This window comes from Labrus bergylta, chromosome 3, assembly GCF_963930695.1.
Source record: "Labrus bergylta chromosome 3, fLabBer1.1, whole genome shotgun sequence".
Lineage (NCBI taxonomy): Eukaryota > Metazoa > Chordata > Actinopteri > Labriformes > Labridae > Labrus > Labrus bergylta.
Window position 1 is genome coordinate 36,022,334 of NC_089197.1, and position 26,907 is coordinate 36,049,240.

Consider the following 26,907-nt stretch of genomic DNA (forward strand, 5'->3'; position numbering starts at 1 on the left):
TGGGTGGCTGTGGCTCAGTGGGTAGAGTCGTTGTCTCTCAACCGTAAGGTCGAGGGTTCAATCCCCAGCTCCTGCAGCCACATGTCCGATGTGTCCTTGGGCAAGACACTTAACCCCAAATTGCTCCCACTGCTTCGTCGTTGGCATATGAATGGGATTAATTACTTCTGATGGACTCTTTACTCAGCAGCCTCTACCATCAGTGTATGAATGGATGAGTTAATACTGACGGTCTCTTGACACAACAGCCTCTACCATCAGTGTGTGAATGTGTAGGTGTGACATGTGGAGTAAAAGCGCTTTGAGTAGTCTGAAGACTAGAAAATAAATATACAAGCTCAAGTCCATTTACCATTTACCAAATGTATTCATACATAGTGTTGTCATATTTTCATTGTCTTTATACATGTTATAGTTTTTGATCTAGTTTTTATGCATGATGCGTTAATTCAAACCTTTTTCCTACACTGTTCATTGTGAACAGGGCTGCAGACAGAGAGAGGCTGACTGCTGGAGCAGACGCAGGACATTTTTGGCTCCACTGTAACTTGACACTTTTCTTTCCCCAAAGTGGCTCGACCCAATAAAAACAACAAGTACACTGCAAGAGAAAAAAAGAGTTCATAGAAAGAAGCCCATAACCACTTGTGTACACCATTAAAGCGTCCCTTGGGTGTGGGATTTTTGGAACTTTATAAAAATCAAGCTAACGATTGGGCCAATCAGCTCAGGATGACTCAATCCAAAGTATATTTCTCTTCAACCACATGTACAGTTTGCAGTTACTCATCTTTTAAAAAATTCCAATTCTTCTTAGAGCCCTCCCTCCTCCTTTCCCTTATATTCCATTCAAGCTGGCTCCCAACACACACAAAAGGAAAAAGTAAAATTGAGTTAAATTCATGGTATTTAGTAAAGCAAAATTAGTTACAGCTAAACATACAATAAATTATTTTTGATCTTTTTTATCAAATATGAGAACTATACAGTCTGCAAGTTAAGAATATTGAAGTACCCTGCCCACTACCTTTGAAATGAATCTAAAGTCGTTGACGATTAATGTCAAGTTCCCCTGTGCTTCCTAACTTGAAAGGAATGATCTTATACCCAGTGACTGGACTCCACTCAAATACTTAATTTCATTTATTTATTTAAAGGACAGTGCACATTAATCAACATTTCTGTAAATGTGCCAGTGTTAGCCAGCAGGCTAATTTTCAACTGTAGTCCTTTGGCAAGATGTTAAGCTAGGCACAGGGTGGCTAAAAAATAAAAACATGTTCAAAAATACACACAGCAACAGATAACAACAGTATAACATGATGCCAATATACTGGCTCCATTAAAACATATAACCATACAACCATTCATACAAACCACCATGGGTTAGACAGCACAGCTACAACAATACATAGCAACAGACAAACATGCACTCAGATTAAATACTATAAAAGGTGTTCACATTTTTGATTGCTTAAAAGCCAGTCCTTAAGACGGTGGGTGAATGTATGGTGGGAGGTGCAATTTCTAATCTCCACTGGCAACTGGTTCCATAATTTAGAGGCTCTCACAGAGAAACATAATAGACCAAAGGAGCTGGACCTACACAGTCCCCTCTTAGGGCAGACCTTGTGGTTCTGCTGTTGGATTTTCTCTGCTGTATGTGCTGTGTGGTTGGGGAGCCTTGCCATTGATAATCTTAAAAATTAGGCATGCGTCAGTGTGTTTTAAAATATTTTCCCAGCTGAGCAAGTTATATTTGTCAAGGATGTAACAGTGGTGGTAAAGCTTGGGTTTTCAGTCCAAAACTTTAAGCGCTTGTTTGTGAAGTGATAAGATAGGCCTTAATGTTGTGCTATTCACCTGGATCCAGCTTGTCATACAATATGTTAAGTGGGGAATGATCATAGCATTCATGTAGAGCTTTGCTACAGGTGTTGTCAAACAGTGCCTTATATCTCTCAAGTTGGCTAGATTGTATTTGGTTATTTGCATTACCTTGCTCACCTAGTTTTTGAAGGATAGAGTAGTGTCAAGGATAATACCTAGATATTTAAAATGTGTAACTGTTTGAATGACCTCCCCAGACACATAGACCTTGGGTTCACAGTGAGATACAGTGTTAGTCTTGCTTAAAAACATACAGACTGTCTTTTTTACATTGAGATACAACTGTGAGTGAGCAAGCCATTTATGTACATGTACCATTTTGTCTCTGAGTTTGGCAGCAGCTTGGGCTTTGGTTTTTGCATGAACATAAATTACTGTATCATCAGCATACATCTGAACCTCACATCCAGTGCAGACTGATGGCAGGTCATTTATATAAAGGCTGAACAGAATAGGGCCCAGGATAGATCCCTTGGGTACATCCAGTTCATTCCTCAGGGGTGGTGACGTCTCACCACTAACCCTTACGCACTGAACTCTACTTGACAGATATGATCTCATCCAGTCAATTACATTGGTTGAGAAAATAAAATAAGACATTTTGTGAATGAGTATTTGATGATTGACAGTGTCGAAAGCTTTTTTAAGATCTAAGAAAATTGCTCCAACTATGCCTCCTTTGTCCATTTTTGATTTGATGTTTTCCACAAAAAAACAATTTGCTGTCTCAGTGGAGTGATTGGCTCTAAAGCCTAATTGCATGGGGTGTAGTGTAAAAGGACTACTGTTAAGATGCTCAGTCAATTGCTCAGCCACACATTTTTCAGAGATCTTAGACATGACGGGTAAAATACTAATCGGTCTATAGTTCCTTTTATTTCCTTTTATTTTGAGATCTCCTTTAGGTTTTCAGTGTAGCTTTCAGCTTAGGTTAGTGGTTTAGGTGAAAAATCTTTGAAAGAAGAAACACAACAAAGCAAATTCATGTTAACATTTGCGTAAATCAAACAATACAGTTTCAACATTCAAGACGAAAATACACGCTAAATTAATGTTATTTTTTTCATTAATTAAATTAAAGTTCACCTGCTGCCTTCAAACAACCTTTTAACTTAGCAATTAACATTATTTATTGCACTGATTTCTAACTTATTTATTAACTGAATCTTAACTCTGTACTACCTGTTTATTTACCAATTTTAGCATTATTTAATCAACACACGTTATTAAATTAATCTAAATGTTTATGCTGTAAATTGAATCTTCCTTTTGGTTTTGTAAAAATTCCTGACTAAAGTAATTGCAAGGCATCCTTAAATGGACATGCATTGATGTATACGCCAAGTGTCAACCTTAATCTGACACATGATTAATTATCGCAAAAAATCATCAGGCTTCATTCTCCTGAATGTCTTTACAAAAGGTACAAAATTCAACCAATCTTTCCATATCTAGAGCTGTGATGTTCAAGTAAGTGAAATCAATTCTTTAGAAACATTTGAGGAGTTGAGTAGACAGTTCATATGCATGCTACAGTCCATTATTATGTATCATGATTGTGTTTTTACAGAATCCATTTCATTAATGCTCGATAGAGAATCAGACTACAGCTGTACCAAATCTATTAGAAGGACCTTCATTTTAAAGATAGTCACTACAGAAGTCTGACTCATCTCACAAAATATCACAGAGCCAAATGTATGGTATATATGAAGGATTACTTTTTTCACCTCCAAAAAGGAAAGACAATTCATAGGAAATGCTCTTGCAGTGGAAACACAGCAGATTGAAAAGCTATGAATAAAATCTATGACTGGAGGTTGTTAAATGATCTGTGTGGAGCATGTTTTATTAAGTACATGGCCAGAGCCTCGGAAATTTGCTCCATTTAAATATCCTTTGGAATTTCCCTTGCACTGGAAAGTCCCACTTATGCTTCAGAGAGCTGTGTGTGTGTGTGTGTGTCTGTTTTGATATTTGCTGGATTCCTGTAACCTCGGCCTACTCAATCAGTCATGTTTGGGACAGCCTTAGTCCTTTAGCTGCAAGCTGAACGGGAGATTCAGACACAACCAAAAAGATGCTGGATCGATAAAATACTTCATGAAAAGACAAGAAGTCAGAAGGTAGCTTATTTATTATTTATTAGAGGGTTATGAGTGTGTATCAAAGAGAGAGACCAACTTAAGAAAGCTGCGATCATGTCTGATAGCTTAGTTAAATGGGTAGTTTACTATTCTTGGATAAAAAGTTTATGGAGAACCCTTAGTGAAGGTATGGGCAAAAATGAAGCTAACTGCTCTTCCTCGTTCGTTTAATCTGGTGTTGGATTTAAAAGTATAAATGTATGAATTATAAAGACAGTTTATAAATCATCAGCTGCCCAGGTTCATATTAAAGGAACTCTCTGAGATATTTAGTCTAGACAACACCGCCAGCTATTACTCTCATTATTTGCTTTGGCATTTGAACCTTTAGCTCAGAAGATGAGGTGGACAAAAGAAATCAGAGGATTAGGTAGTTAAAGAGGAATATAAACTGAGTTTATTTAACTATTACTAATCACTCTCAAAGGTAATGGGAATCATTGATGACTTCTATGAAATGTCAGATGATAAGATAAACATTGATGCAAGTTAAAAAAGACCATTGTAGTATAGCAAAAGATTTTGACAATTTTCAGTGGAAAGTAAAGATTAAAATACTTAGGTTGCATTGTAAGTTCCTACAAAAATATCAAAGAGCACACACATCTGAAAACTTAAGTACTGGGTGCTGAACAAAAAAACATCCAAAGGTAAAAAAAAAATTGTTCTCACGCCAGAAGCTGCTCCAATTTAATCGAATTTTATGGAAAAAGTGCCATCTTGCATTATAAGTACAGACAAAATAACACTATATAAGGACAACTTCTTGTCCTCGTTTAATGAACTAAGAAGTAGCATTGATAAGTGAAGGAAGGATACATTATTTAAATTACATGGTTACCTTAATGTTTTTATTTAAGGTACCTGTAATTCCTCCAAAACAACTTTTTAAATGAACTAATGCTTTAATTTCCTCCTTCATCTGATCAAATCAGGCCCACCGTCTGAGCAGAGCTCTTCTTTATAACAACAGAACAGAAGGAGGATTAAAGTTTACAACTTTGTCATAAATAGTACATTAAAATCATGGAATAAAATGTAATACATAGCAGTGCATGTAGGATACCAAAGGCCACAGATCTGGACTAATCCATCAATAAAAAATCCAAAACAGGGAACTCAACTGGGGCAGTTTGAGTAAAAGTGGAATTAATTATCTTTCAGACATAAGAATAATAGTGTTCAGTCATTTACAGAACTCTAAAACAAATTCAGGTGGGACAATAAAGAATGAAGAATTTAAGTGTTTACAGGTTAGAAACTGGATACAGTGGCTAAAGGAACAAAATGCCATAAAATCAATGCAATTTAAAAAAGGATGCATTTCTTTCAGACCATAATCGCATTGCGGTTAATGTTTGCACTGACAGCCCTATTTCAAACCACCAAACTGAGTTGTTCTATGGTTAATAATACTTAAGAAACTAAGGGGTAACTGAAGTTATTTTAAAATTCTGAACGAAAAATTTGTTTTTCGTAAGCTGAAAGAAAGTTAATGTAAAAAGCTTTGTTACTTGCTAGACAGGTTAAAAATGTGATAGTTAGGTTAATGTCAGAAGAATCATAACTGTTTTTCCTCTTATGTTTCCATATCAGGTATTGGAGGTCTGGAGGAGTACATCCTAAAGTCTGCCACCCTGTCATCTTCCCCCGCCTGTCCACCCTTCACTCCGCTCAACTTTGAGGCCACACCCATTGTTCGAGTTGCCATTGAACCCAAACATCCTAGTAGGTCTTGGAAGTCAACCTCACAACTCTAGTTCATTAACTGGACATGTTTTTAAAACCTTTATTTTCACTTAGAGCTATGAATGCATTAGCCAGAGAGCGCGCCTGCACTCTATCACGTGCGCTGTCTCTCCCGCTCTCACGCAGTAACTGTTCTGAAATATACCTCGGCGGCCATACATTTACCTGGGCGGCCCTCCCAGGTGTTGTATATGTGTGGGAAACACTGATGTCATCTGTTTACCTCTATGGCTAACTGAGCTTGCTAGCAGCCAGGGTTACTTTAACAAGGTTATTGGTTAGAAAACATTTCTTCGTTTACTTTGATCCTGTGTTATTCAGAGCAGAGACTGGAGCTGTATTGGCTTTGTACAAGTTGTTGAGGTGTTGTTTTTGAACTCAAGTCAATAAGGCTTAAAATTTACAAATATTCTTTTCTTGCAGCCGCTATTCTTTTGTGGTCTCATGACCAGTAAATCAACGAGAAGGCTTAAATAATTCAGGCTTCTCCACCTTCTTCTTCTTACTGCCATAGATAGATGGATAGATAGACAGACGGACAGATGGATGTACTTCATTGATCCCATACAGGGAAATTATGTGTTACAGCAGCACGCTATTAAGGCAAATAAAGCAATAGATCTTATTTATTTGTGTGTCAGGTGAGATGCCACAGCTGGTGCGTGGGATGCGCTTGTTAAACCAGGCAGATCCTTGTGCTGAGGTTCTGATCCAGGAAACGGGAGAACATGTCCTGGTCACTGCTGGTGAAGTTCATCTCCAGCGCTGCCTTGATGACCTTCGGGATCGGTCAGTGTGTATATTTAATTTCTTCTTATTAACCTGTGAATCTCTGTCGACTTCTTCTTATGCTGTAATGGTAAAACTTTGGACCTTCACTTGATACCCTACAATATGATAATAATATTAATAGAAATTATAATAATATATTACATTTATTTAGCGCATTTCAAGGGAACCAAGGACGCTTATAAAGGACTTGCAACCCGGCTCGTACTTTAACACCAATAACTGGTGACTTCACTTGAGCTGTTGGAGTTATGGAAGACCACACATGCGGGCACCAATAATGTTGATAATGTGGTAAATTTGGTTATTAAAATTAATATTCATAATTTGGATGAATTAATTATTTATATAAATTAACACAATTGTTCTTTATTTATTTATTTTTTAACAATATGTTTATTGAGTTCTAAAAAAATTTTCAAGACACACAATTACAATTAAATAAATGCTAAGGAAAATATATATATGTACACAAAAACTAGTAAAACAATTTAGCAGTATTATTACTATCCATATTTAAATAGAAATAACCAAAGAGAGTGCATTGCCATAGATGATTTAGTTAATCACAAATATTCTGGCCAAAACAGTTTCTACAAAAACGACCACAATTACAGACATTGCCAACTCTTTACCAGCCTAACTCAAAATATGACAGGTTTTTATCACGAAGAAAATTAATATATAGGCCCCAGATATTGTTAAATAATTCTCGTTTTTCTTTAATTGTATATGTTATTCTTTCCAGAGCCAAGCACAGAGACATTTTATGAAACCAACGTGTAACACTCGGTCTACCACTGTTCTTCCATGGTAATGCTATTGTTCTTTTAGCCTGCAATATGCAGAGGTCTACAATATTACGTCCTTTTTGATAGATTCCAAGAAGAAAAAACTTGTGTTCTACAACTAATTGAAATGATAAAAACTCCTGCATTACACGTCCGACTTCATCCCAAAATTCTTAAATTTTTGGACATTTCCATACGCAATTGTAAAATGTACCTTTGTCCTCCCCACACCTGTTACAGGTGTCTGTAATGCTCCCTGTCTGGGATGTTGGGGTTCAATTTGTTATATAGACTCTCATTAACCATTTGTATTGAAGCAGTTTTAAACGAGTGTTAGCTGTTTGAGTCTGTGCTTTATCGCATGCCTTATCCCATTCTTCAGTTGAGATTTCCTCTTGTAGATCGTCTTTCCATGCTTTCAGTTTATTTTCTGAGGATTCTGCTGACTCAGATATCAGCACGTCATATACTTCTGAGATTATACATTTTTGAAAAGGGTTTTTAATTAAAGCTTTTTCCAGAAGCGATACTGCGTGTTTACGTGGGATATTATTTTTCGCTACCAGTTCCTCAAATGTCTTAATGCTCTCATTACCTGGATTAAAGATGTCTTTCATTTGACTCACGCCCCTATCAGCCCACAGTTTGAAACCACCATCAGCCCTGCCTGGTACAAAATAATTATTTCCCCAAATTGGGCTATACCGAGAGAAGGTAGGCCCACCCTTTCCAATATTTTTGTACCTAGTTCCACACAGAGATCAATTAACTTGTACAACGTCTTCTAACTTGAGTTATTTCTATACCTAAGTAGGTGAAGCTGTTAACCACTTTGAAGATATGTATGTAAGGGGGTGGGTTATCTTTTTGCTTTGAATTTAGCAATAAGATGGATGATTTACTTTTATAAATTTTCACTTGGCTTTCCAGGTTTAAGAAGGAGTGTTAAAAGAGCCCCTCTCAAGGATGGAGGAAGGATCCCTTCCCGAAAGGATTCAGTATACATTTCCAGAAGGGGTGTATTTAATTTAGATTCAAATTTCTTATAGAAATCGGTGGGTAGACCATCTGGTCCTGGGGCTTTCCCAGAGCTCATGCATTTTATTGCAACAGAGATATCTTCTAACATTATGTTTTCCCCCAATGTCACCCTTTCTTCCTCATAAATAATAGGAATATTGAGATTATTTAAACACATTTTTTGACTCAGTAATTCTGGATCACCTTGGAGCTGTATAGTTTTTCATAATAATATTTGAATGCACTGTTAATTTCAATAGGATCTATTATAATATATTCATTTAGATTTTTTAAAATAATAATAGCTCTTTCAGTTTGAAGTTGTTTTATGCGCCATGCCAGAATTTTTCCAGATTTTTCCCCTTGATCAAAGATAGTATGCTTAAATTTGAGAAGATTATCTGCAGCTTTTAAGGGATAGATTTCATTATACTGTGCTCTCAATAACAATAATTCTTGATGTACCTTAGGACATAGATTCTGATAGTATTGTGTCTCCAGTGTTTCGTTGGGGGGGCGGGCCCTTTTTTCAACCTTGGATCAACATAGCATAAGCTGTTAGGAGCATGATCTGAAATCAGTATACTATCATAATTACATCCCTTGACTTTAGACACCAAACCTGAAGAGACTGAAAAGTAATCAATTAGGGAGTATGATTTATGTGTATTAAAAAAACACGAGTAGAGTAAAACATTAGGGTTTCTATCTCTCCATACATCCCTCAGATTTAATGTCTGAATAAATTGATGTATTATTTGTCTGCTTTTATTATGGGTCTTATCTAAATGTGACAGTCTTACACTAGACCCTTACTTGGGTCTAGTGTACAGTTGAAATCTCCTGCTATTATGTACTGACCGTTAAGGGATGATAAATTGAAAAATAAATTGCTGAAGAATTCTGGATCATTGTTATTGGGCGCATATATATTAACCAAATTAAGTAATTTTGTCCTAAGTGTGCCTTGAACTATAAGGTATCTACCTGCCTTATCAGCAATCACCTTTATAACATTTAAAAGAATAGATTTGTGGATGAGAGTCAGTCTCTTGCCTGAGTATTAAAGGGGGCTGACCATACCCTTCCTTGTCACCTCCTCCTAATCCTGATGCCTTCACCTAATGGAAGATGGGTTTCCTTCCCATGACCTGCCTCAGCTTCTTTAACTTTTGCAACCCCCTACAATTCCAAGACGTAAACTTTATCTGTAATTCACCGGCCATAGATAATTAAAAGTTATATGACTATTTCACATTTTTAGGCTGTAATGTACTCAAAATTTAAAAAAACGCAACAAAGTCAAACAAGGGGAAAAAATAAAATAAAGCAAAGGGAAACACACACACACACGTGACTCAGTATACAAACAATACAAACTGTAGCTCCAGAACTGAGCAACCCCCCCCCCTCGACTGTTCAACAGTGAAAACCACTCGACACCGAGTGAGGAGTAATTGTGCTGTTCTACTTAACTCTTGGTTAAGCATAATAGAGAGTGTGAGTTAGAAACATTGTCAAAGCGTTTGACATATGAGTAAACCACAAGAAAGTGCATAGCCTTTGTGGTAATTCAAAATCTTATTAGTTACAGCGAACATAAATCACCCGTCATAAATTTGGATTTTGAACAAAAGTCAAGTAAAATATATAAGAGGCTATCGTATTCTGGTTAATTCTGACTTAACAGTGCTTCTTATTAACCAAAACAAAACGCCATAGCACCCGTAACTACAACAGTGGAAATAAAACATTAACAATATAGGCTAATAACAGAATTTAAATTACTCTTCGATTTAACTCTATATTCAATTAGCCTACTAATAACTTATAGCCTCCTATTAGAAACTGTATTCAGGCTTTTTTAACTAGACTACACAAAAGAACTCCTTTTATCACCTGGATAGCCTTGTAAGTCCGTTATCAGAGAAGAAGCCATGACCAAAAGAGCATCTAAGTACAGGTCCCATACTCATCCATTCCCGTTCTCCTCCTGAATTTGCCTGATGAAACTCTAAACTTCTGCCGCTATACAGAAAGTTTGTGTTCTGTCCTTGTAGGTCACCAGCAGCCTGGTAGGATGCCGTCTTATTCCCATATTACGGAGCTTCTGTCTCAGTTGAATTCCTTCTGTTGTTTATGGACTCCTGCCGCCAGGTCCGGGTAGAAGCGTACTGCTTTATCCTTTTAGAGAACTTGTTTTTTTGGCTCTGACTGCTCTTATTACAGCCACCTTGTCCCTATCGTTCAGGTTTATTATTTCATAATCATCGTTCTCGGAGGTGCAGTGGGTTCCCGTCTTTGACCGACGCGGTGGGCTCTTTCCAGCAGAACTTTAGAACTCAGTGTTGTGATGCCCAGTGTCACCGGAATCCAATTCTCGAGAAAAGAGCAGGCGTCATCCCCCTCTGCCCCCTCCGGGAAGTTAACCAACCTCAAGTATGAGCGCCGGGACCTTGCCTTGGGGTCTGTCACTTTGTCTACTAGCTCTGCTTTCTTACCCTCAAGGGTACGGACTTTAGCCTGGAGACTCTCTACCTCATCCTCCGTATTGGAAATTCAGGCCTCTGCATCAGTAACACGCTCCGTGTACTCTCCAATGTCCTTCCTTACCCCATCAATTGCGACCAGTATTCCGTCAAATCTGGCTGAAAAGTCAGTCTTTAAACCTTGAATAGCTTCAAGAATCTCCTTGCTCTTTATTCCCCCTTCCTTATTTTTGTAGCCGCTTCACCTGGCATCACGCTAGCTTTAGCTCTCCCACCCTCCTTAGCCGAGCCGAAGTCTGATATTTTAGACTGCAGACTTTTTGTACGAGTTTTAGCCGACTTTCCTGGAGCAGCTGACAGGATATTTTTCTGCAATGAGTAAGGTCTTTTACCTGCTTTTTGTAAAGTGTCTCGAGATAACAGTTGTGATGATTGACGCTATACAAATAAAGATTGATTGATTGATTGAGTTAACTGAAGGTTAGCTGACACAGCTGACTGACACACAGAGAGGCAAACCTGGCGGACAAATGCAGCACATAATAAACAGGACTCAACAGTCAGTCGTTGAAGAAAATATAAGGAAAGTAAACTCTCAGTGCTCGACCAGCTGGTTGCTGACTCTTAAAAAACGTGCTGTGGAAGCAGGGAAGATGAGACATGTGCCTCTGATGCAAGGCAGGCAAGCTCATGAGAGGCAAGGAACAATGGGAGACCACAGCTTTTAAAGCCTGGGACTCCCTGCTGTTATCCCCAGATCTCCTCCAATGAGGGAATTGAGTGAAGGTTCCCGCTACACTTTACACCTAGTTGTGAGGTGCTGCAGGGCATGCTGGGAATCAGTGTTTTTGCAAGGCCGTTTTTGTTTCCCTCCTAGAGCGCCGTCACACTGGCAATGTTGTCGTACCGTGCTTAAGCACGATTGCCCCTCTCCATTCCCCCTGCTGGCCTGCACGGCCTGCGGTCACACTGCTCCATGACAAGCCTCTTGTACGTAACGTAATACAGCACATGCATGGCTTTATGTTATTAGGAAGCGTGTTTACCAACAGGCGGACACCAGATAAAAATATAAAAAGGGATGTGCAGCCATGTCATCTGCAAATCGGAGAACAACACAGAGAACATGACAGCTACTTCACTGACTTTGTGTCTTATTTTGAGTCATTTTAATCAGATACAGCTATAAATACATGAAAAAAAACAGACACTGGTCAAACGAACTGAACTTTAGGGGAGAAGTGTGCTTAGACACGGTACGGATTGCCAGTGTGATTGCGCCCCTTAAGTACTTAAATCAGGCTCCTCAATGGGGCTGCATGCCTGGCCAACACATGGCTGGTCCCAACAAGCCTTATGACTTGAAAAAACTTAGCATTATAGTGTGGGTTATTTTAAAAGTGTCACAAAATATATTTCCCGTCTAAATCAGTAAACGATAACCTATTCATTCATTCCCACCAAGAAGACACCTATCCCCAGAATCCACCATGCTACCAAAGACTACAAGGTGGTCACCAAAAAGCTAATTTAGCCTGCAAAACCTGCGGGTTGAGACTTACAGGCACAAAGAAGGGTTGCATGCCTCATATGAGAAAGATTTTCTCACGAGGACAGCAGCTGGACCAAACCCACTCAGATCAACCTCTAATTTGAAGGGGGTACGTCTGTTTCCATGAATTTGATTCCTGGATGCACATTTCAAAGTTGACATATTATTTATGAAGTGTGCAGTCACATAGTTTGTAGAATCCCCTGATGTATAACAGCCACAGAGTGCCAGCGAAGTCTGAATCTGTCCTCCAGGAAGGGCATATGTAGAGGTTCCACCGGTGATGGAAGAGGAGAGTCAGTGTTACCTCGGCATAGAGTGTGTTTGTTATAGGCCTGATTACCTTATGGATTTGTTTATTTCCCTGTTCTTGGCGGAACAGCTGTTCCCTGGAGTCATGAGATGCCGGTCCCGATTTGATCTGACTTAACCTACTGACTGACTGAGTACCTGGTGTGTTTTTTGTTTGTTTGTGTTTTGATTGTCGCACCGCGAAGAGAGAAGCTGATTTTCTTTGGAGTTTGTTTACTTATTTGTTTTTGAGGCCCGCGGTAAAACCCAGAGCAGAGTTTTTGTTTTGTAGTTTGAACATTGAACTGAATGGACTGAACTGTGGGTTGTGGGTACACCGGAGCGGACTGAACTTTACTTACAAACACAGACTGTGAAACACGCACATTCATTTTATTTGCAGTGTTGTTGATACATGTGATAATATATTTTATTGAAATCGCATTGCTGTTTTGTTTGATTGTTTTGTGGCTCTTCCTTATGTGATATTTTGTGCAGGTTGACTATTTTTTGTTTGCATTTATTTTTGATTTGTCAGACTTGACTCTGACTTGTCAAACCCGCTACAAGTTGTTAACACCACTCGTGTATGACAGTAAGGAACCACAGACTGGCTTATGTGCGCACAAGCTAGCTCCACTTTCCTATCCAGAGGCTTGTTAAAAACATCTGTTTTCTTTTGCCTAGCTCCGGGGCATCGGCCCCTCTGGGTGATTCACTCTTATATCCATTAATACTTTCAACATGATCGACTAATTCCACCGTGTCATGTTACATCTTCTTTGTGTGTTTTGTTGTGTCTACTTCTTCTTGGTTTGTTGTTTAATAGCGGTTAACAGACAGTTACAAACAGATTTCCTCCACCTGGATTGGGGTGTGAATACTGCTATGTGTGATTGCCTTTTTTTCCTCTACGTATTCATAGATACCTATTTATTAGATTAAAAAACTGGATTTTTATTTGTCTTTTAACAGGTTTGCTCGAATTGAAATCAGCTCATCCAAGCCCATCATTCCATTCAGAGAAACAGTGATTCGACCTCCCAAATTGGACATGGTGAATGAAGAGCTGGGCAAGCAGCAGAAAATAGCCATAATTCATCAGGTGACCACATGATGATAGCATTTAGTTTTTTCTGTTAGAAGCATTTTGTGAAGTGTTAGCAGAAGATAGAACACCGGAGATGATCTCTTACACATGTTCCCTAAAGTGACTTGTTTAGTGATTTTGGTGTTGAATATCTTTGAAAAATTGGTCAGTTAGAAGCAAATCAATGTGTCTGAACATATGTGTTGCTAGGTTAAGGATGATGCCTCTCAGGGTCGTTCGTCTACAACCCTACATGTGGACACCAGTGGTCTCGTCACCCTGACAACTCCGAACAGACTGGCAACTATCAGCATTCGGGCAATTCCCCTACCTGATGGTAAGACCTCAACACAAAACAAGCAGCCTAAGGTTTTAAGTAGGCTTTAAATGAACGAGATTGTGTATTTTGTTAATCCATGTGTGTGCACGGGCCTAAAAGTTACATACTACTAGACCTGAGCCCAGCTGTTATTTTACCCAAGCAAAGAGACTGAGATACAGTCACTTTTAGAAGTATTTGGACAGAGTAAACATTTTTCCTAAGTTTCTATCTTTCTATGTAGAGCTATATTGCCAGCAGTAAATCATGAAGACAAAACAACCAATTATTTCCAATTTAATGCTAGCTAAAGTAATTAGTCCAATTAAGATTATATGGAAAAAAGTGGTCATGCTTAAGAGTAATTCTGGAATGCAATGATAACAGAACTTAAAATGCTTAAAGGCAAACCTATTTGACATTTGTTGTTTATTCTGAAATATCCGGCAAAATTCAACAATGGACTGCTTTTTGATTCACTTCCCTTGTCGCCCAGCATTCTTTAGAAATTTTTTTTTAAAAGCCATTCTCTTTCCTGAAATGTATTTGTACCAGCGGCAGGTTCCAAAAGAAAAAGCCACAACGTTACCACCTAAGTATATTTCCACTCATTTATTCAGATAGATATTTTTTATACATGATGTAATAAAAAAAATAATCAAAAAACAGTCATCAAAGAAGAGTCCCCCAACCCCTCCTGCACCCTCAGACCGTGTACCAAACCCCGTGCCGGATCTCCGGCGTGAGGCCGTGAGTGAAAAAAATCTATTAAAAAAATAAATACATGTGGGAATTTGTTGTGGATGAGCTTGATGAAGTTCGGCTCAATAGTAAGTTCGGCTCAATAGTCAATAGTGCTTAGTTTTCAAAGCACTTTGTAAACTCGTGTTTTTAAACATGCTTTAAAAGTATGATTATTATTGACATATGTAAACAAATCAAGCAAAAAAAGGCAGTGACTAACAATAAATAATACACACTCATGTTGTATGTAGGCATACACCTGCATAGTCACCTTTAAACGGAAAGATATTTTAGCTGTGGACTTCCAGGTGAGTCTGAGGACGCGGTCACAGTGGCAAACCGTACCGTGCCCACGTACGCTTTAACCCTAAAGTCCAGTTAGTTTGTCCACTGTGACCGCTCCGTGCCACATTGAATGATGGAATGATGCATCTACGAAAGAGAAAAACTGTTACAAGTCATTTCCACTTTGTAGACGAAGTTCAATCATGCAGCGCAGCAACGTCTTTCAATGCTGTTAAAGCTGCGCATTTCAGTGAATATTTTCTCTAAACGGCTTAATCAACGTTAAAACTTTTTGTCTGTATTACAGACTTCAAACCTTTTTTAAACCACAAATACCTAACCTCGCCTGAAAAATCTCTCTAATGTTTAATAGAGCTGATAATACACAGTATGCTCACAGGAATAAAGTTCACCCTCTATGAAAACATACACAGCTAATGTAGCTAATGCTAGCCATCGTTCGCTCAACTAGTTTTAAAATGGTAAATACGTCGTACATGTCACATTCTGTTATATGTTTGATTTAAGTCTAAAGTTATTTAAACAATCAAAAGGTGAACAAATGCAAGTTCTGGTGCATATAAACTTTAACTGCTGTTTTGGATGATAAAGAATAGTCACCTACCGTTGTCTCCAAGTGTAACTGCTACAAAAAATAATGTGTCGTCCGGTACTGACAGTGGAGGTGTCTCACAGTGGAGGTCTGCAGCTAGACCCCTCTAAACTAAGGCGTGCGTACGTCTTACTAAAGCGCGCGTGCGTCTTAATGAAGCGCACATTGGAGTTATAAGTCACAAGCGCGCTTTTAAAAAAAATTACGTTCATGTCCCCTCCTGGGCTCCATACATTTGATATAAATACAAACCTAATATTAAAATATACCCCAAGATAAGAGTAAAAATAAAAAGTATGTCGATCCCCTGAACCCCCCTGCCAACTCCCAGATACTGCCCAGGTATTGCGTCATTTTGTGGGAAACACTGGACAAGCTAGAGTCCCAGAGTCACACCGGAGTCCCACTGTCTGTGATGCTTTCCCAGTTTTCAGAGTCCTATCTTCAGTTTGTTTACATGGGCGGGACGGCCGCCCAACTCATCCCCTCGCGTATAAAAGTTGTTTAATTGAGGGACTAGAGAAAAGAAGAATAACATACTGTACTCACTGCTTAACTGTGTTTCTAGATCACGCTCATTTCAGGTAAATTTACATGCAGTGTGAAGATATGAGCATAATAAAGATTGCTAGCATTAGCATACTAACACAACAATGCTCTGCGAGTTGTTTTGGTTTCATGCTGGTGCTCAAGGGCGACATCTACTGGATCAAAAAATCACATATAAAACCTTTAAGTAGTTAATCACGATTAATTAAGGTCTGAAATGAATGACACTGCTGCATCTTTACATGACTCTTTTCACTTTAAAAAACTCTAGGAGCTCAGTTGAAGAGTCAAAAGTAAAATCCAATTAAATGATTAATAAGGATTTAAAATTGGATTAGTTTGAGGGTTCTAATTGGAATAAAACTGTTCACAATATATTAAGTATTATTTGTCGAAAAAAGGATTTTCCTACATGATTGTAACTATAATAGGGAGTAAAGCTACAGAGGTGTTCAGTGTTTTATACCTAAATGTCACTTTTCTAAAGCTGTTATTTTTGTTGTTTCTCATGTCAGAAGTGACCTGTCTCTTGGAGAGTAGCACAGAGTTGATTCGGACTCTGGAGCAGGTAAACATCTCACTGAGGGAAGGAAGGAGTATAAACATCAGCCCCAGAACCCTTGAAGCCATCGCTGGACTCAAGGCCCAGCTGGAGAGCATTCTGCAGGGGAGGAAGTGGAGAAACGCTGTAGAGCGTATCTGGTCCTTTGGGCCACGCAGGTCTGACACCAAATGTTGAGGCATGGTCATTGTTCACATGGATGTGTGACTCCAGGATTTATAGAAGAGATATTCAGGGGTGCAAACCTTTCGGCGAAATTCGCCGTTTTGGATCCCAAATATGTCATTTGTGTGATTCATTTAGATCTGCAATAAAAATATTGGGGGGGGTCTATGACGCGAGCTGTCATGCTTCTTGTGGCCGGCGAGCACAGTCCCTGCAAACGTTGAGACGTTTCATACTGACTGCGGTCAGAGCGCTCAACTTTCAAGAAAGTACTTCCGGGCCTGCAGCCAATCATTGCAACGCGTTTGGCGCAAACCCGTCCACTTTGTTACAAAATCTTGGAGATGCACGGCTGGGCGCTCAGCCCCTCCGCAGACCCTCCTCGCGCCTGCCGCTTCATACAGCTTTCTGGTTCATTATTATCTCAGGCAACATTAAAGTGACAGTGTCAACAAATGTAATAAGGTAGGCCAGAGGGAATATAAACTTAAAGAGCCCATGTTATGCCCTTTTTGGGGTTCGTATATTTAATCTATGTACGTACTTTTGTACGTTCACAATAGCTAAAGTCCTAAAAAAGTGTCTGTTTTCATGTACTGCTCCTCCTTGCTCCCTCTACGCTCTAGCCATAGGTAAAGATGTTGAGAGAAATGTGTGCTAGCTTGAAGGTAACTTCATACAGCTTTCTGGTTCATTATTATCTCAGGAAACATTAAAGTGACAGCTGGTCAACACATGTAATAAGAGAGGGAATATAAACTTAATGAAAACCAGCAGGAGCTAAACATCAGGTTCATATATTGATAATGTTACATATTTAATGATAGAGGAGAAAATATTGTCATACTTGATGACTGCATTGTGATGCTCTCTCAGACCCTTCACATCACCCCTTAGTAGAACATGGTAAGCCCTGTTCTGCAAATTCATCCCATTTATAAAAAGGGACTGAAGGTTGGGAGCACGGGTTTTTCATGTTTCACTGAAGCTTTATCAAACAGTTAGAACGGAACATAGATATAGACAAGCAATTGTGTTTTTCTTATTGTTTGCACTGCTTCTTTAGTCGGTCTGAATGCTAAAAACGTCTGTAAATTCACATTTTAAAGCTTGATATTTTAAAAAAATCTGCCCAGGGGAGAATGCCCCGGACCCCTGTAGGGGGTTTGGATCCATGTCACCTTTTTCATCCCTGATGAGTTTGCACCCCTGGACATTAATTAGGAGAGGCAATATATAATCAGTTTGGCATGTCTGACACTGATTATATTAACATTGACCTGATGGATATTAACATTCTGTTGATAATTAGAAAAGAGTAAAGGGACCTCTTCATAGAGAAGCTCTGACTTTATTAACCTGTAATGTAGAACTGCAAAACAATTGGATTAGGCCTTTATTCATGCAGACAAATAATGAATAATTGATTAATTTTGTTTAAATGGCTACCCTTTTTCTATTATAATCTTGAACTCGTGCACGCTCCTACTATCAGTGTCTATTTCTTATAGATGCTTTGGTTGTTCTTTAGATCTGCCCAAAAAAACATTTTGTGCCTTGAAATAAACTTGGTACAAAATGATATTGGTCAACATCATAAGTAAGACTGTTTTGAATAATAGTTGAGAGGCTAATCTTTTGCACCCTGTAGTTGCACTGCCAGTTTTTTCCATGTTGCCGAAGTCCAAGAGCCGCTTGCCATACACTATTATTTGGAACCAACTTTCTTGCCTGTCATTTCTTATTCAGTGGGCAAGTGCCCTAAATCGTTCTGTGATGTTCTGCAAAGCATGTGTTTAGTCTCTCTTGCAATAGGTCCGATGGGAGGTGTAGGGAACAAGGGAAGAAAGTTTAAAGTTCAATTGATCCCAGGAGATATAGTTCCCTCTGACAGGTTCAAAATATCTGCTGAAATTTGTCTGCAAATGTATTTGAAGTTTGAATCTTGTTTTGTTTTTTTCAGATATGGACCCAACATTCTGCTGAACAATGTGGAGGACTATAATCGGCCCTCAGTGTGGCAGTGTCTGGGTAAGGGAGCTGATGATGATATAGGTCAGACAGTTGTTATACGAGACTTTGATAACAGCATCATCAGTGGGTTCCAGCTTGCAACTCTGTCAGGACCCATGTGTGAGGAGCCCCTGATGGGAGTTTGCTTCTCTGTGGAGAGGTGGGACATTCAGTCTTCAGCCTTTCCGCAACATCAGGACTCCTTAGAAGAGGACTCTATATTCCATGAGGCATTAGCAGACAACAAATTGAAAGGAAGCTGCGAGGCATTTGCACCGTCAGAGGGCACATCAGTTGGGCCAAGCCAGGTGCGATGCAGGCCTGAGGCCGCCTCTACGGACTGCTACGGGCCCGTGTCTGGTCAGCTGATCGCTGCCATGAAGGAGGCTTGTCGTCACGCATTCCAGGCTCAGCCTCAGAGACTCATGGCTGCAATGTATACCTGTGAGATTATGGCCACAGCTGAGGTGTTAGGTAAGAATGACACCAAAATACACACACACACACACACACACACACACACACGCTGTTTATTCTCTTCTTTTTCCTTCTACCCTTGTAGATAGTTTGTGTCTTCTTTTTTTTACCAGGTTTGGCTGTTTCTCTTTCATTTTTCTAAAACCACATTAATATAATTCTAGGGAAATAAATGTTGTCCATGATGCTCACGGCGTTTATACAGAAGATGTTCAAAAGCAACATGGCTATTCAGTGTTTTCTCAAAGAGTCTTTCGGGTTATTGATTAAACTTTCATACGGGTATTAGCCGGTCTGGCTAATTTAGCAAGAAAGATTTATTAGTTGGGAAATAAGCCATCAGTTGTTCCATCGTATAAAAATATATTTTTTGGGTTGGTAAGATTGCTTTAAGCAAAATGGGACCTCATATTGCCTGGAGCCTCTAAATGCTCAACACACAGTGTTATCTGGGATGGGGTGTTATACTTGCCCTTGTTAATTGTTAAATATGCTGGTGTATTTATGTATTACCACCATCATCATCACACTGATTTACTTTATTTTGTTTGTGTGTGTGTAATAGGGGGGGTCTTTGTATCCTGAAGTCTCATTTCACATCTCATAGCTATTAGGAGGAGTGAGGAATATGAAAAAATGAACACGTTTGTTTTTATGGCAGGATCACGATTTTATCGCTAAGCTTTTTTCATATTGATCATTAAGACCAAAATGCAAGAAACTGACCCCATTTATTTTCCCCAATAAATGTTTAAAAGCACATAAACTGTGCTTAAAAGTTGAATCTATTTCAATGAAGTCTTTTGAGCAAGAAACTGTTGGTCAGTGCATGAAAATGTGTAGGTGTGACCTGTGGTGTATAAGCACTTTAAGTAGTCAGAAAACTAGAAAAGTCCATTTATCATTTCAAGTTGTCCCCAGAGGGATAACCACAGAAATTGCAACATCTGTGAGATAAGAAGAACTAAGAAAGAAGACACTTGCTCAATTTCCACAAAAAAAAAGGGTTTTAGTGATCATTAAAACCATTTTTTGCGGCAATTGAGCAAGATGGAGATGAACTGAATAATAATAATAATAATAATAATAATAATAACTTTATTTATATAGCACCTTTTAAAAACACAGGTTTACAAAGTGCTTTGACAAACAGCAAGCACAAAGCAAACTAAACCAAACACAGAAGAACATGAACAACAGTAAGAATATAACAGATGCAAAATACTAAGAATAATTAAATACAATTCAACAGAAAAGAACCCAAAGTGCACGATACACAACCAGACATATATAACCCGACCATCACAAGAACCATCATAAGAACCCAGGCAACACAAGAACCCAACAACACGAGCTGAGACCAAGAGGATCAGAGATTTAAAAAGATGTAAGAAACTAAGAGATAAAAGCAAATAAAAAGATAACAGCAATAAGAAGGTAAGAGCAGTAAAAGAAATAAAAACAAGTGGTTAAAGGATCAAAAAACCCAAAACTATAATATTAATACAAATAAAAAGTAAATATAAATATGAAACATAAATAGACTAAGTAAGATAAGAAATTACCAAGTTAAAACACAAGAGGAGATTAAGATATGAGCATAAATATGAGATAAGACCATAAATAAAAGGACAGTAAGAAGTAAAAGAAGATAAAAATAGTAAAACCAGTAAGAGAAGACATTAAGAAGATGACATCACATAAAAGCAAGTCTGTAAAAGTATGTTTTAAGAAAGGCTTTAAAAGAATTTAGGGAATCTGCAAGTCTTATCTCCTCAGGGAGGTTGTTGCAAAGTCGAGGGGCCCTGACTGGAAAGGCCCGGTCACCTTCAGTTTTAAGTCTCGACTTCGGAACGACCAGGAGGCCCCCACCTGAGGATCTAAGACTGCGGGCTGGCTCATATGGTGTCAGTAGCTCTGTTATATAGCTTGGAGCCAGCCCCGTCCGTGCTTTAAAAGTAATGAGTAAAATCGATTCTAAAACGTACAGGAAGCCAGTGTAATGAAGCTCAAATTGGAGTGATGTGATGTCGTCTGTTACAACCAGTAAGAAGCCTAGCTGCTGCATTTTGGACTAGCTGGAGGCGAGACCGTGACTTATTTGTGATTCCGGAAAAGAGGTAGTTACAGTAGTCAAGTCGGGAGAAAATTAGGGCGTGGATGATCTTTTCAAGGTCTAGTTGGGTTAGAATTGTTTTATTTTTGGAGATGGTGCATAGATGGAAGAAGCTTGATCGGACAACTGTTTTGATATGGGATTCAAAGGTGAGATTGCAATCGAATGTTATTCCTAGATTTCTGGCGGTGGGTTGGACATTGGCGAATAAGGGACTGAGGCTGCTCTTTGAGATATGAGTGGTGTTTGGCGGGTTGAATACTATGATTTCAGATTTAGAATTGTTCAGTTGGAGAAAGTTTTGTGCCATCCAGCAGTTGATATCGTTTAGGCAGTTTCTGACAGCAGCTAGGGTCCTCAGGTCTCAAAGGAAGGTATATCTGTGTGTCGTCTGCGTAGCAGTGAAAGGAGACATTGTGGCGTTCAATTATTTGGCCAAGGGGCAGCATATAAATGGAGAATAAAATGGGACCTAAAACCGAACCTTGCGGTACACCACAGGTAATGTTAGAGGTAGAGGAGGAGTAGTTACCGATGGTGACCGCGAAGGTTCTTTCTAAAAGATAAGAGTAAAACCAGCTAAGCGCAGTATCCTTTAAACCAACCCAATGTCTGAGACGATCAGTTAAAATTGTGTGATCAACAGTATCAAAAGCTGCGCTAAGATCTAAAAGAATTAAAATTGTGCCCTCCCCTCTATCTGTTGCTAAAAGAAGGTCATTGGTTACCTTGAGGAGTGCAGTCTCTGTGCTGTGACAAGCTCTAAAACCGGATTGGAATTTCTCAAAGAGGTTATTTTCAGTCATAAAAGATAAAAGTTGTGTTGAAACCACCTTTTCTAAAACTTTTGATAAAAAGGGAAGTTTTGAGATTGGTCTAAAATTGTTAAAATCAGTGGGATCAAGGTTGGGTTTCTTTAAAAGTGGTTGGACCACAGCATGTTTAAAAGCAGAGGGGACTACACCTTCCGCCAAGGAACTATTAATAATGGATAAAATACTGGGTCCAACTGTGTTGAAAACCTCTTTGAGAAATGTTGTGGGAATAAAATCAAGGCTGCATGTAGCTGATTTCATATGGGTTAAAATTTCAGATATAAAGGTCAAGGACACCGGCTCAAAACTGCTAAAATAACTGTTAAGTTCCCTGCTGGTGTCTAAAATACGGTCTGGGGGGATGATTTGTTGTCTAATGTCCTTGACTTTATTAATAAAATAAGTTAAAAACTTCTCACATAGATCCTGAGAAGGATTAGTAAAATAAGAAGGGGAGGGGGTGGTGATTGATTCTAAAACCTTAAATAAAATTCTGGGGTTAGAATGATTGACTAAAATCAGATTAGAATAAAATGCTGCTCTTGCGTCTTTAATTGCCTTTTGATATTGTTTCATTGAATCTCTCCATATTTCATAAAATACATGCAAGCCTGTTTTTTTCCATTTTCGTTCTTTCCTTCTGCAGTCTCTTTTTAGATCCTGAGTCAGTTCGTTTAGCCATGGCTGTGGAACTCTGTTAGTTTTTTTGTCTTTATAGGGAGCAACAGAGTCCAGCACAGTTTGACAGGTGAGATTAAAAGAGGAGACCAGCTCCTCTGTGTTAAAATTTTGGTAAAAGGCAGTTGAAGAGACAGAAATAAAAAGCTCCTTAAACTTGCTAGCAGACGTAGAGTTAAAAACCCTGCTGCGGACAGGTGCCTTGCTAATAAAAGGTGGCTGAGGTAGAACCATTCTGAATAAAACCAGTTTGTGGTCTGACACACAGATATCCTTTGTCTCAAAGTTGTTAGGGCAGAGACCACTGTATAAAACAAGATCAAGTGTGTGGCCCTTAGAGTGAGTGGGTTCCTGTATTGCCTGAGTAAGGTTAAAAGATTCTAGAATATCCATAAAATCACCCGCGAGGGACTGAGAGGGGCAACAGACATGTATGTTAAAATCACCTAAAACAAGGATTTTATCATACTTAGAAATAAAATGTGATAAAAACTCTGAAAACTCTGCAACAAAAACATTGTTAGGTCTGGGTGGTCTGTAGATGATTAAAATTAGCACAGGATCTTTTAAGTTAACAATAAAACCAAGGTGCTCAAATGATGTAAAATGAGTGTGTATAATTGGAGAGCATTTAAAATCTTTTCTATGAATAACAGCAACCCCCCTTCCCCGGCCTGACAGCCTGAGCTGATGAAGGTGAGTGAAATCAGGGGGGTTTGCTTCAATCAGAGGACTGCAATCTCCCATAGTCAACCAGGTCTCAGTGACAATAAAAAAGTCCAGATTATTATGATTTATAAAATCAAGGCAGATAAAAGATTTATTATTAAGGGATCTGATATTTAAAAGACCAAAGTTAGCTGAAGTGCAATTAAAGGTTGGTTGTGAGAGAGGTTGGAGGCGTACTTGGGTGAGATTGGAGTGGTTACAGTAATTGACAGGTGGCAGATGTTGATGAGACAGTCTGCAGGTGACGTGTACAGGGATAGTGAATTCAGTGCTGTGGTCTGTGACAGTAGAGAGTGTATGACAGTTATTGGAGGACAGAGAAGAAGGAGAAAAAGAGTGACACCAGGTGTGAGGAGTAGGGGAGGGGCTTGCTGTGAGTAGATTGTTCTGAGGTGAAACAGGTGAGAGGGGATTGGATGTGGGTGTGTGCTCAGATAGATGTCATACAGGTGTTGAGGACTGGACAGTGTGCTGGATATTAGCGGACAACATTTGACTGCCCAACGGATTTGGATGAATCCCGTCGCTTTTAAAAAGTGTGGCATGGTTCCAGAACAGGTTAAAATTGTCAGTAAAATCTAGGTTGTGTGATTTGCAAGCGTGCTGGAGCCAGGTGTGCAGGGAGAGGATACGGCTAAAACGCTCAGGACCACAATCAAAGGTTGAAATGGGTCCAAAGTTAAAAACTGATTTTCCACAGTTCTTTAAAACGTTAAAAAGGAGATTAAAATCCTTTTTGGTGCACTCAGATTGCCGCCGGGAAGAGTCGTTTGTGCCCACGTGTACAACGACTCTTTTAATTGAGACTGGGAGTGAAGGCAGAAGACTGAGGAATTTGTCTAGGACTACGGGGACAGTGGTGCCGGGAAGACAGTGTGTGGTGGCATTAAAGAAGCGGACATTCCTGGTGATTGAATCTCCAATGATTAGAGTTGTCGGGGGAAAAAGAGGGCAAGGAGGTGATGAGTGTGTGCTACCTGGATCGGCCTGCGGGCGCTCGGCCGTTACCACCTGCGGTAAAGCGGGCGGGTCATGTTGAGGTGACTGCAGTGAAGTGGACCGCCGCCGTGGCTCAGCCGGGGGAAGACCCCCAGAGCGTCTGATGACAGCCTCCTGCAGCATTTTCCGGCGGTTCTTCCCAGTGGCCGAGTGGCGGGCCTCCCGACCAGAAGAATACGCTGCAGGTGGAGGTGAGGTGGCAAATCCATGTGGAGCCCTGGCGGAGTGGCGAGTAGTTCCGTTTGGTGCAAGAGTACGCGCAGCGGCAGCAGAAGCCTCCTCCAGTCCCAGGCCGACCGGAGCCCCGTCCTTCAGCAGTGTGAAGCGGTTGTGGAGGGTCATCCGGGGTTGCAGAGGGGCCAGATGGTCCGTCTTCCGCCTGCGGCGCACCACGTCGGTCCAGGGTAGCTCGGGCGGCTTCGGAGTGGAGCTGTGTACTGGGGCCAGCAGCCTCTTTCTTGTCGCACTCTCGGAGTTACCTGACGGGGCCGGTGTTGTGGCGTCCTGGTCCAGCACAGTGAGGGCGCTGGCCAGACCCTCTGTCCCAACGCCATCGGTGCCTGAGGCCCCTGTACTGAGGTCTCCCATAGAGCGGTGCCCGGTCGTTTCGGCTACCGGTCGTTTCGGCTACCGGTTCCTCCGGGTAGGCCCGCGCGAGGCCGAGGTGAGTGGAGGTCAGCCAGGGAAGAGTGGCGGACGAGGCAGACACCAGCTTTGATGCCGGCGAGGATGGTGCGGATGGCGATCGGACCGCCAGGATCGAGGACTGCATATAAGATATGTGTTTTGACTGTGCAGCAGCCACGGAAACAAAGCCTTCAATCAGATGGTCCTTGTTCTGAAGTTCGGACTTCAGTCGTTGGATATCGTCCTTTAACTGTGAGTACTGATGTTCGCAGTTCGTACACACAGACATGGCTAGCTCCAGATGTTTACGAACAGTTTAAAGCTAGCAGCAGTCTTCCAGTGGCAGGCTTCAGTGATTACCACACTTTAAAAGTAATATCCAAACACCCAAAGGCTAAAAATGTTTATCTATGTTGAAGAAATACTTAAAACTTAAAAACACAAGTATAACCGAGGAAGTAGTTAAAACTTGATAAAAAGTAAAAAGTTTTGGCAGCGCTTCTCTCCAGAGAATGACTACATAGCGGAAACAGCCAAAGCCTGTGCTGCGTTCAATGACATCAGAAGGCAGCTTCATAGGGTGGATCACTTACACACAACATCCCAGGATCCTGAATAGGTGACAAATGATTCCTTGATTAGGTTACAGATGGAGATGGATGGCTGAAAGCCTCTAAAGCCAAATCTACATTGCCATTGCATACGTTAATAAGTAAAGTATTGCATTCCATCCTGTTTATTTCTAGGTAGTGATTTGTTTTTGTTTGTAATTCAGCCAAATGATTCTAGTTCTATTATACAATTTTCAAATAATTCAAATAATTTGTCTTTTAATACCACTCCTGATGTGCCTTATTCTTTTTCTCTACATGTTGCTCTGCTGTGTTTAGTGGGTAGCACTTCTGCTATGAGTGATCTTCCATTGTTCTGGGTGGGTTAGCACGGCTTTGGGAAAATGTATCAAGGTAAACTTTATTATTATATTGTTGAGGAGAACAATGGTACCAGGGACAAATGAGTTTTGAAGTCTGTTAGTCCTGCACCTCATGGGCACAGTATATCTGCGAGTAGATGGCAGCAGCTTGTACTCAGTGTTAAGGGGGTAAATTTGTATTTATTTATTTTTGTCCTTTATAATGTCAGGGACTCTATCTGTACTCAGATTACTTAAAGAGCCCATATTATGCCCTTTTTGGGGTTCGAATATTTAATCTATGTACCTACTTTTGTACATTCACAATAGCTAAAGTCGTGCACGGCGGAGTTTTCACCCCGATGCACACACACACACACATACACACACACACACACACACAAACACTTGCGCGCACACTATCACCAGCGGAGGCCTGGGTGTGTGTGGTTGTGTCTCACAGACACACACAATAATAAAAAGTCCATAAGAACA

General features: G+C 39.8%; 1 protein-coding gene across 2 annotated transcripts in view; it reads left to right on the top strand.

The window, feature by feature from the left end:
* The window catches only part of efl1 (elongation factor like GTPase 1), a 78,332-nt gene that overhangs the window by 40,009 nt on the left and 11,416 nt on the right, over nucleotides 1–26,907 (top strand). For both annotated transcript variants that reach the window (XM_020641431.3, XM_020641430.3), the window contains exons 16-21: nucleotides 5,634–5,765; nucleotides 6,428–6,575; nucleotides 13,694–13,823; nucleotides 14,019–14,145; nucleotides 16,834–17,038; nucleotides 19,009–19,532. In XM_020641431.3, the coding sequence (XP_020497087.2) occupies nucleotides 5,634–5,765; nucleotides 6,428–6,575; nucleotides 13,694–13,823; nucleotides 14,019–14,145; nucleotides 16,834–17,038; nucleotides 19,009–19,532 (1,266 nt within the window). The remainder of the gene's footprint in view (nucleotides 1–5,633; nucleotides 5,766–6,427; nucleotides 6,576–13,693; nucleotides 13,824–14,018; nucleotides 14,146–16,833; nucleotides 17,039–19,008; nucleotides 19,533–26,907) is intronic.